The 10,921-nt window shown below is 44.8% G+C and overlaps 1 protein-coding gene across 6 annotated transcripts in view; it reads left to right on the top strand.

The window, feature by feature from the left end:
- The window catches only part of TMCC3 (transmembrane and coiled-coil domain family 3), a 70,479-nt gene extending 61,041 nt beyond the window's left edge, over positions 1-9,438 (top strand). For 5 of the 6 annotated variants that reach the window (XM_024127399.3, XM_028490451.1, XM_028490454.1 and 2 more), the window contains 2 exons: positions 1,961-2,096; positions 7,421-9,438. In XM_024127399.3, the coding sequence (XP_023983167.1) occupies positions 1,961-2,096; positions 7,421-7,723 (439 nt within the window). In that variant the 3' untranslated portion in view covers positions 7,724-9,438. Of the gene's footprint in view, positions 1-1,960; positions 2,097-2,794; positions 2,881-7,420 lie in introns of those variants that run through there. The other variant, XM_028490455.1, reaches the window with a different exon arrangement.
- Positions 9,439-10,921: the final 1,483 nt, after the last annotated feature.

Raw genomic sequence — 10,921 nt, 5'->3', positions numbered from 1 at the left:
TCATTTTTTTTTTTTTTTTTTTTTTTTTTGTGTGGTACGTGGGCCTCTCACTGCTGTGGCCTCTCCCGTTGCGGGGCACAGGCTTCGGACTCGCAGGCTCAGTGGCCGTGGCTCACGGGCCTAGACGCTCCGCGGCATGTGGGATCTTCCCGGACCGGGGCACGAACCCGTGTCCACTGCATCGGCAGGCGGACTCTCAACCACTGCGCCACCAGGGAAGCCCTCCGGCTGTCATATTTTATGAAATGATTTTTTAAAAACTTTCCACCTACGTCTTTGACTTTGGATTCTTTGTCACATAAGAACTGTTTCTGCATCACAGTTTTTCCAGATAATATTGACTTTAATTCCATTCAGATAGTTTGGGATATAGCACCCTTTGGATCCCTTTATTTCAAGTAACAAATATCCATTAGGACAGCTTTGGCTCTCATTTGTTATATAACATGTTTATGATCTCCATGATTTGGTCACTCACTATATTACTTACTTTAAGAGATCTTTATTTATTTTTTTTAGTTTTCATTTTACATTGGAGTATAGTTGACTAATAATGTTGTGTTAGTTTCAGGTGTACAGCAAAGTGATTCAGTTATACATATATCTATTCTTTTTCAGCTTCTTTTCCCATATAGGTTATTAAGAGTATTGAGTAGAGTTCCCTGTGCCATATAGTAGGTCCTTGTTGATTATCTATTTTATATATAGTAGTGTGTAGACGTTAATCCCAAACTCCTAATTTATCCCTTCCTGCCACCTTTCCCCTTTGGTAATCTTCAGTTTGTTTTCTAAGTCTGTGAGTCTGTTTCTGGTTTATAAATAAGTTCATTTGTATCATTTTTTTTAGATTCCACATATAAGTGATACCATATGATATTTGTCTTTCTCTGTCTGACTTATTACTTCACTTAGTATGGTAATCTCTAGGTCCATCCATGTTGCTGCAAATGTCATTATTTCATACTTTTTTATGGCTGAGTAATATTCCTTTGTATATATGTACCCTGTCTTCTTTATCCATTCATCTGTCAAGAGGTTTTTAAAAGGCTTGCTTACAAAACAGCGACACTGGGCACCTGTGAAGTCCTACCTGAGAAAAATCATTAAATCTGTATTAAAGTGTTTTTTTAAATGATCCTATCAGGTGACTATATAAGTGTCTAAAACTGGTGTTGATCGAAGTCATCCAGGCTAATGCACCTTCCCCAAATAGTGCTTCCGGTTTCCAAATAAATATTACACGGTTTCAAATACAATACAAAATTCTCCTTCTCTGAGGGGATTGGGGGGTGGGAATGGGAATCTTTGTGCTTCTGTTACTTTAGATTTGGACTTTCGGAAGTGCCACCTGATAAGCCACCTTTAATTTGCAACAAGCATGATTTTCTAATTGACACTTAAGTCCGAAGAGCTGACACATGTATTCGGAATCACTGTGTGCACTGGGAGATGAGTGGAATTGGCTCCAGCATAGAAATTGGTCATTTCCTTACAGCCTCTCTGGCGCATGAGAGCCGTGGCCGTGAACCAGCAGGCACTGTGGGGTCAGAAGAGGGAAAAGCACCAGGATGCCAGTGGGTCGTCGCCTTTAGCAGGATGACTGACAGCCCTGTCTCCTGACCAGCCCTGGTGAATGTGCCAGTGATAAGGCCTGTCCTGTCGTCCCCACAGCCAGACAAGGTGTTGGTCTGACGTGGGTGGAAAAGCCAGGTTTGGTTTACGTGAACCCTCAGCGGAGCGGACAGAGTTAAGACTGCAGAGACCAGTCCTTTCTGGAGCTAGAGTTCAGTGTTTTCCAAAAGCATGTTCCCCACAGCTTGGCTTCCTTTTTTGGAAGCACAGTCTGCCTGGGGATGAGAACACGCCAAGGGGCGCTGGTGACAGCGAGACACAAAGGATGTCATTTTCTAAGAACACCTTTGAAATGTCACATTCAGAATCACCTTCTCTCTTTGGAAAGGTATGAGCGACTGGAGGACCAGCTGCATGACCTCACGGACCTGCATCAGCACGAGACGGCCAACCTGAAGCAGGAGCTGGCCAGCATCGAGGAGAAGGTGGCCTACCAGGCCTACGAGCGGTCACGGGACATCCAGGTGCCTTTCCTCTCCCCACCAGAGCTCACATGGGCTCTTCCCAGCCTTTCATTCATTTAACAAACTAAGTGCATTACCCCCAAGCCCAAAAGGATTTCTGGCACGTGGAGCAAACATTTATTCTTCACCATATTAACCCCATTAGCTCATGTTATAGACATTAAGCTATATTCTGTTTACTTTCTGCCTAAATTAGTTAGCAAATATTTATTATCTACCCCAAGCCTATCACCGATACTCTACTCTCCCCACCATCACCACAGTTTTTACAAATTTTAAAACATTGGATAAATCTTGCCTTCGACATACTTGCCTAGGTGGAGGGTCAGAAGTAACCCAACTGCCAATTGGCTCAAGACAATGTGAACAAGGGCCAAATCACGTGATGCAGGCTCTGAAAGCCTCAGAAATGTAGACGTGCAGTGCCCAGCAAGCTATGGACAAGTGGGGCAGGGGTCCACTTAGTGGTCAGACACTGGACTTCAGTCCCAGCCATTTACCAGCTTCGTGGTCCTGAGCGAGCCTTAAGTCTATTTGCTCATCTCTAAAATGTTAGCTTTCATATTTGTGGGAATTTCAAGCAGTTGAGTGCGTACCGTGTTCCAAGCACTATCAAAGCACTTTACATGTCTAATTTCCCCATCTGTTCCTCACAACAGCCCTTTGAGGTAGTTTTTGTTTTTCTCTTAATTTCTCAGATGTGGAGACCAAGGCACAGAGAGGTTAAGTGACTTGACCAAGGTCTTGCAGATAATCCTTGAGTAATGAATGTGAATAAATGTCCCGGAGAAGGTGGGACTTGAAGAGTTGGGTGGGATCCTGATGGATGGAGGGAAGGGGTAACTGGATCAGTATAAACAAAGGCATGCTCCAATATTAATGTGATACTAATGCTGTAGTGAAGCAACCCTAGGCTTCTTGAGCTCCTTTTTTTAGGGGTACTAGAGGGTCTCTTTTCCCCCCAGTTTTTATTCTGATATCATTGACGTATAATTGTATTAGTTTAAGGTGTACAATATAGTATTTGATATGTGTACATATTGCAAAATTATCACCACAAGTTTAGTTAACATTCGTCACCTCACATAGTTACAGATTTGATCTCTTATGATGAGAACTTTTAAGGCTGACTCCCTTAGCAAGTTTCAAATATACAATACAGTGTTGTTAACTATAGTGACCAAGCTGTACAGTACATTCCCCAGGACTTATTCACCATATCACTGGAAATTTGTGCCTTTTGACCCCTTTCACCCATTTTACCTCCCTTCCCCTTTTAGATTCTGCCAGATAAGTGAGATCATACAGTAGTTGTTTGTCTCTGTCTGACTCATTTCACTTAGCAAAATACCCTTTAGGTCCATCCATGTTGCTGCAAATGGAACTATTTCTTTCTTCCTCACGGCTGCATAGTATGCCTGTGTGTGTCTGTGTGTGTGTGTGTATGTGTACCTCATTTTCTTTATTCGTCCATCATTGGACACTTGGGTTGTTTCCATGTCTTGGCTATTGTCAATAATGCTGTAATAAATATGAGGGTGTGGATTTCTCTTCTAGGTACTGATTTCATTTCCTTCAGGTATATACACAGAAGTGGGATTGCTGTGTCATATTGTAGTTCTATTTTTAATTTTTTGAGGAACCTCTATAGTGTTTTCTATAATGGCTGCAGTGATTTACATTCCCATTGATCACCTTTTTAAAGAAAAAAAAGTATACTCTTCCAGTCATGCTGAGCTTCAGTTTTACAAATTTTCTTTGTAGGCAGTGCTTATTTTCTCCAGCCCCACTTTACAAGGGGCTGAAACATAAGGAGAGGTTCTCCCACAATGTGTAAGCCAGAGTTTTAGCTGCCCACGTTTTGTTCCACACTGTGTCTAGGGCTGAGCCTGTGCTAATCCCAGACGTCTACTTGGACAATTCTGGGAGCCGCAGCATCAGACTTGTTTGCCTCTGAGGACCCTGGTGCCGAAGACACTTGGAGGATTTCTGCCCCTGCTCTGGGCTAGGAGGCTTACCTTCACTGCTGACTGGTTTAAAAAATGGGAACCCATTTAAATGGGAAGTGTTGCCAGGTGAACAGTGCAGTCTGTTTTATTAGAGCATTCTGTTTTAGACTATGTCTGGGATGCCACTAGCTGATGTCTAAATATATGGTTTTCTTATTTAGGGGATTGTTTGGGTTTATGTTATTATTCCTTTTTTAAAGAAACATACTTTAGAGATGGAGGGGTAAGGTAAAGGGAGGGACTTCACAAAGAGAGCTTAAAAATTTAGAAGAGTTCATTTCAGCATTTTCTAGTTTCACCTTGTAGCTCAGAAGTGCAAAGAGGATGTCTGTGTGAGTGACTGGAGGAGGGTCTTTCTTGTTAGGATAGTTAGAATCCTGGCTCTGCCTCTTACTGTGAACCTGCACACATCAGCGCTATGCCTCAGTTTCCTCATCTATAAAATGGAAATATTAATGAGCTCTACCTCAAAAGGCTGTCAGGAGGATTAAATGGGATAAGACATGTAAAGTACTTAAATCTTTACCTGACATAATAAGCAGAAAAAAGTAAACGCTGGCCAATTTTTGTATTTATTATGTATGAGTAGCCATATGTCTTGGGGCTTTTGGCAATTGGACCTGCTCAGCTTCCTCTTTATTTCTTGTTTCTTTTGTTCTTATAGGCAGGGTTATACAAGATGATGGAGTAGTATAGATGAGGGTGACTGTTGCCTATAGGGATGCAAGGGTTTTGTTGTTGTTTTAAATCGCAAATGAGTTTTTTAACCCTGAATTCTCAATTAGAAGAGTTTAAAGGCAATCCTGTCCTCTGTCCTTATCCCCAATACGTTAAATACTGGGCCCGAGGAAGTACTAAAGATTGTGGGGCTGAATATCTCTTAGCGGGTGCTGTGACCAAAATTCCTTACGATTCACTGCTTAATTTTCTTGGATTTTCCTTTTGGTAAAAAATTTGACAGAAGTTCTAAGGCAATTCTAGGATCAGTCTATTTGTATATGTAATTCATCTACCCAATCACAGATGAATGAATTTGCCTAAAATGTTGATCTTTTATCCTGTTCTATCACCTTTTCCATGCCATGCCTAAAATAGGGGACACCGTGGGCCTAAGTATTTGAAAAGAATGCATGATATTGGGGGCACTTGCCTGTCGTTGTAGAAAGCCAGCACTTTTCAGAATGTGAGATCTGAAGAAGTTGTACCTTTTTTGTTGGTAGCCTGTGTAATGAAAGTTCCTATAGGAACAGAGAACCCTTGGCCCATAGAGTATGTTCAGCAGAAGGAAAGTAAATCAGTTTTGGAGCCATTATGCTCGTTTAAAACCTGAAAACATGACTGGATTTTAATTGAGCAAACATATATTGGTAAATGAGTTAGAAAATAGGCTCGTGAACGAAAAGGAGCTCCTTGTACCACCTCTACTTAGATCCTTTTCTCCCGAGAGGTGTAAGGTTTTTCTCTCTCAAGCCTCATATCCCATTACTGGCATCCAGTGTGGAGCATTCAGCCAGCACGTACCTCCAGCTGCGGATAACAGCGCGGTGCAGGTGTGGTCCCTTGGTTAGGGACAAGGGCCAGAGGGAGACTTGACATAGTCTGGTGGGTCCAAGAAGGCATCCCTCAGGATGTGACCATCAATGTGGGACCTGAAAGATGGAAGGAATGGTGTGTGGGGAGGCAAACCTTTCGGGCATAGCACACTGCATGTGCAAAGGCCCTGAACATGGTCCTTTTCAGAACTTCAAAAAGCCAGTATGGCCAGAACACAGTGAGCGGGGGAGGGAGGGGGGAAGAGGCTTACCAGGTAAGCAAGGCAGGAGACAGTGGCTGGGCCTGGACCACGTCAAAGATTTAAAAGGTTCTACAAGAAGGAGTGACATCAGATATGCGTCTTTCAAAGATCACTTGGGCTGCTGTGTGGCAAGTGGATCCATGAGGTTGAAGACCAAGAGGGTGTGCAGAGAAATGAGTGGAAAGTTACTGCAGGTGGAGACCCTGATGACTGAAGTGCGGGGTTACTGTGGGAGGAGAGAGAAATGGACCAGTTAAGATAAATACCAGATGTTGCATCGGAGGGCCTGGGTGCTGGATTAGATGAGAGGGGTGTCAGGGCATGCCTCTCACGTTTCTCACATGACAACTTGGTGCATCAGGTGCTGTTTTCTGAGAAGAAGGGAAACAGTTGATGGCAGGAGCGGGGAAGGTGCAGACATGAATCCACAACTGGCCATGGTGCATTTGAGGTGCTTTTAAGAAGCTCAAATGGAGATGTCCAGGACGCATGTAGACACATGAGTCAATCTCGAGAGAGACAGCTGGGCTGGAGATACTTGGAGTCGTCCGTGTCTAGTAATCAAAGCCTTGGCAAGAATGAGACCTGGGGGGAAGGCGTAGCTTCAGATAGTGCCCTGGTAACGCGGCGCTCGAAGAGCAGCTGTGAGAGCCCCACAGTCAGCCAGGCCCCATCCCTCCCTCCTCCCTCCACTGGTCTGTAACAGGTGCACATGGACTGAGCAGTGGATTAAGGACTAGCAGTTGGCGGGACTTCCCTGGCGGTCCCGTGGTTAGGACTCTGCGCTTCCACTGCAGGGAGCCCCGGTTCAATCCCTGGTCGGGGAACTAAGATCCTGCATGCCGTGTGGCACAGCTAAAAAGGAAAAAAAAAAGGACTAGCAGTTGGAGATGTCACCTACCCCGTGACTGGAGTTAGTCACCTGTCACAAAACGGAATCCCACCCCTCTTCTGGTTTGTCCCTGATGGTTCCACCAGATGCCAGTATTTTATGCACTTTATTTTTATTTATTTATTTATTTTTGCACTACGCGGGCCTCTCACTGTCGCGGCCTCTCCCGTTACGGAGCACAGGCTCCGGACGCGCAGGCTCAGCGGCCATGGCTCACGGGCCCAGCCGCTTCGCGGCACGTGGGATCTTCCCGGACCGGGGCACGAACCCGCGTCCCCTGCATCGGCAGGCGGACTCTCAACCACTGCGCCACCAGGGAAGCCCTGCACTTTATTTTAAATATAGGTGGAGTCAAAAATACCTAACCGTTAATTCCTCATTCATGGTATTTCATGGTTGTAGATACATGCGCGTTCTGTCTATGAATGACAGGATAAAGTGAGCCTTGGGATTCTTGCCTTGCTTCTCTGTCTGTCATCACCGTCATCATCGTTATCATCGTCAGTTCGAAGCTGCACGGGCAGCAGCGTCCAGAGCTGGGCGGCCCTCGCGCACGTCCCAGCTCACGCTCACGTGTTGCTGGTTGATCTCGACAGCGTTTGATCCTCGCTCTCCCTCTCGCCCACAGGAAGCCTTGGAGTCCTGCCAGACTCGCATTTCTAAGTTGGAGCTCCACCAGCAGGAGCAGCAAGCCCTGCAGACAGACACCGTGAACGCCAAGGTCCTCCTGGGGAAATGCATCAACGTGGTCCTGGCCTTCATGACTGTCATCTTGGTGTGTGTGTCCACCATCGCCAAGTTCATCTCGCCCATGATGAAGAGCCGCTTCCACATTCTCGGCACCTTCTTCGCTGTGACTCTCCTGGCAATATTCTGTAAAAACTGGGACCATATTCTGTGTGCCATAGAAAGGATAATAATACCAAGATGAAGCCGCTGGTTCCTGTCCTCATATTCTTTCAAGTTTTTATTTTGGAGAAAACTCTGTGCGTACTACCAAATTTTAAAATGAACGTTTGTGCCGACGGAAGATTACAAGGGCCGCGGCTGTGCGTTGTAAATAACTACAGTTCTCTTCTCTCGGTAGCACTTGCCAGCTCGGTCCCTGTACGTGGTTACCATGAATCTGTTTCCATGCTCTCGCCACGTTGCTCACTGCCTTAATCAGACCAGGTTTCCTGCCCACCTGCCCAGTCCAGCATGGTCAGCCTCTGGTTGTTGAGCACTTGGTGTAATTAGTGACCCAGAAGGGATTTTAAATCTCTCTCTCTTAAGCCTCTGTCAGAATTGAGCTGCACTCTTGCTGGCGGTTGTGTTTTCCCCGAGTGCTATAAGCAGCGAGGATGTGGCATGACTTGGGGAGGGGAAGAAGCATAGGCGTTGCCCATGTGAGCACTTGTGGCCCGTGGAAGCACAGGAAATCCCGTGTAATCCGTCCCACTGTTCACTGATGACCATAGGTCCCATGTGTGCCCAGTGTCCACAGTGGTCAACTGTTCGTGACTCTCTGTCACGTGCAAATCTTGTAACACACCTGTTGATCCATCAAAAGTCTAACTTAAGTGTTCGGTTTCTCTTTAAATGGTAAGACGAAGATTTATGAACGGGCCTTACCTTCTTATACCCAGGGAGCCGCACTCCTGATTTCACATTCACTGGCTGTCTTATGCACCACCTTCAAGGCATGTAGAGATGCTTCCAAATACCTCTTCGAACTGTGGCTTTAACATTAAATTGATGTCTGATAAGCACTACATTGGAGGTTTGTGTTTTGGCACATCTTCATTGTGGTACGCCCCTTTGCGGATGTGATTCACTTTCTGCGATTCACTGTATTCAGTCTGTGAGGGATAGCAAAGCTTACTCAGTAAATGAAAAAGGATGCTCTTGTTGCAGTGTGTTTGGTTCTCTTCAAGGAGGACAGCAGAATCGTAGCTTATAAAGCTAAAGTGCCCTGAGGTAGGTACACTGGAAAAGGGGAAGAAAATATGACGTGTGATCTAACTGGGTGGCAGCTAGATAAGTGGGTGTAGGTCACCTGGATGAAGATTGAGAGAGGGTCCTCGTCCGACCTTGAAAGACCAGCAAGAATAAAATAAATTAGATCCAGCGTCTGAGCCAAGGTTGCCATCTCTCTCTTAGGATAAGTTCTGAGGTAATACGTGGAGTGGCCACACTTCCACTCCATGGAAAGTCAACGTCTTGGAGTCTGTTTGGGAGATGCCATTCACTCTCTTGAGCCCAGATAATATTTTCCTTTAAATGTGTTTCTCTGCGTATATAACAAAAAGGAAGTCCTAGAAGAATTTAATGGAAACTGTTGTTCAGCCTCTTCTCACACCAGCTGTTTTGTTATCTGAAGGCATAAAGAAGCATGTCAGTGTACATTTTCTTCCAGAAAACATTAAATCGCCTGGATTTAAATTTTAAGTGTAATATTTTGCAAATAGCTGCTCTTAGGGAAATCTCCTGAAAAAAATGTGACATAAGCCATGGTTTGAGGGAACAGAATAATCAGGTGTTTGGTACAAGTCCAGTGTGGGTGAGGCTCATACAACTTAAGCTTGCTTTTTTTTTTTTTTTTTTTAAGTTTACAATTCAGTGGTTTTAGTCAATTCACACTTAGGCAACCATCATTACTATCTAATTCCAGACGTGAGCTTTTTAAAACAATAAACATCATTTCACGAAATCTTTGGCTTAAAGTATCTTGCATTCAGGGAAGAGGGGGAACCACACAGTCCCACCCCATCTCATGGCTGCGTCCCCTTTCACTGCCAGGCTCTCCCCTGGTCTCCCAAGCTGGCTGTAAATACACTGGTCCGTCCAGTCCAGGGGACAGAAACAGGTTGCAGATCCAGGGAAGGGAGAGAGGAGCAATGTTGTGCTTTTTGCTTTTCCGTTTTCATGGCCAGCATTCCCTGTTGTCTGTGGGCTTCAGTCTCCATGTGGGCTGAGGGCCGGGTGTAACTTAGGCCCTTGAATCCAGATGGCTCCTGGATGGGCTCCTTCTTGATTTCTCCTCTGAACATTTCTGAGGCACTTTGGAGATGCCAGGGGGTAGGGTGGGTGTAGATGCCGCTGGTAGTTTAGAGAGAAAGAGTGAGATCCCTGGCCCTGCCCTCCAGGTAGGCATGGGCCTCCTTCTCACGCCCCAACATTCTGCTCCGTCGCTCAGCCAGACCTGTGATCAGTGTGTCTCCTCCCCGGGGAGAGAGGTGGAAAAGAAAACAGAAAGCAACACAATTCACCCCCTCCGGGCTGGAGCTGTTAACAGAAGCTGCTTGAAACTGACTCTCTTCTGAAATACTATGTAGGGTCTAAATCATTCCACCTGATCATGAGTTTTTTTTTTTTTTAAGAATTCATATTTCTGGTGATTCTCATTAGATTGCAGAAACCTTGTTTTCACTTGGATATGCTCAACCTACACAGCATATTTATTTTAGCGTCCCATTGAAAGTTCATGAAGCTTTTTAATAAGATGATATCCTCCAAGGAGACTTTTACTCTCTGCAGTTTATTATTTTCTTCTTAAAGAATAAAGTTTCCCACTGCTGCTGCTTTTCACTCTAAGGAGATTAAGTAAAATGTTATAAATATACAATGAAAATAGTGCTCTAGCTATGACATACCCTGGAGTTGGGTATTCAATATCCATTTAAGGAATCCTCTTCCCCACCTTTCGTTGGCAGTCAGCATCATGTGCATACCTAGAGATGAAAGCCAGCGGTGGCGTGGGTAAGCGCCGGCTCCCTCAGCGAACTTAACTGAGTGGTTGAAGATGCTGGACGTTGGGTTCTAGCACTGGACTGTTTGGTGCATGTTATTTTCATGATCACCAGGATAATGGTAGTTTGCTGAGGACAAAACGAAAACCTAAGAATACTCTCTTGGGGGTTTTGTGGGTTTTGAATTGGTTATTCCAGCTTATACTTTGAGTATGATTGAGTCGGAACAAAACATCCCCCCGACTCATTCCCCCCCACCAAAAAAATTTAAACCCCTAATGTAGCAGTAAATAAAAATATTCCATTGCTGATTCTTTTTTTTTAAATAGATCTTTATTGGAGTATAAGTGCTCTGCAATACTGTATTAGTTTCTGTTGCACAACAAAGCCCAGGTCAT

This window comes from Physeter macrocephalus, chromosome 6 (genome assembly GCF_002837175.3).
Source record: "Physeter macrocephalus isolate SW-GA chromosome 6, ASM283717v5, whole genome shotgun sequence".
NCBI classification, from domain to species: Eukaryota; Metazoa; Chordata; class Mammalia; order Artiodactyla; family Physeteridae; genus Physeter; species Physeter macrocephalus.
Note: the sequence above shows the minus strand (reverse complement) of the source record. Positions and strands in the feature narration are given on the sequence as shown.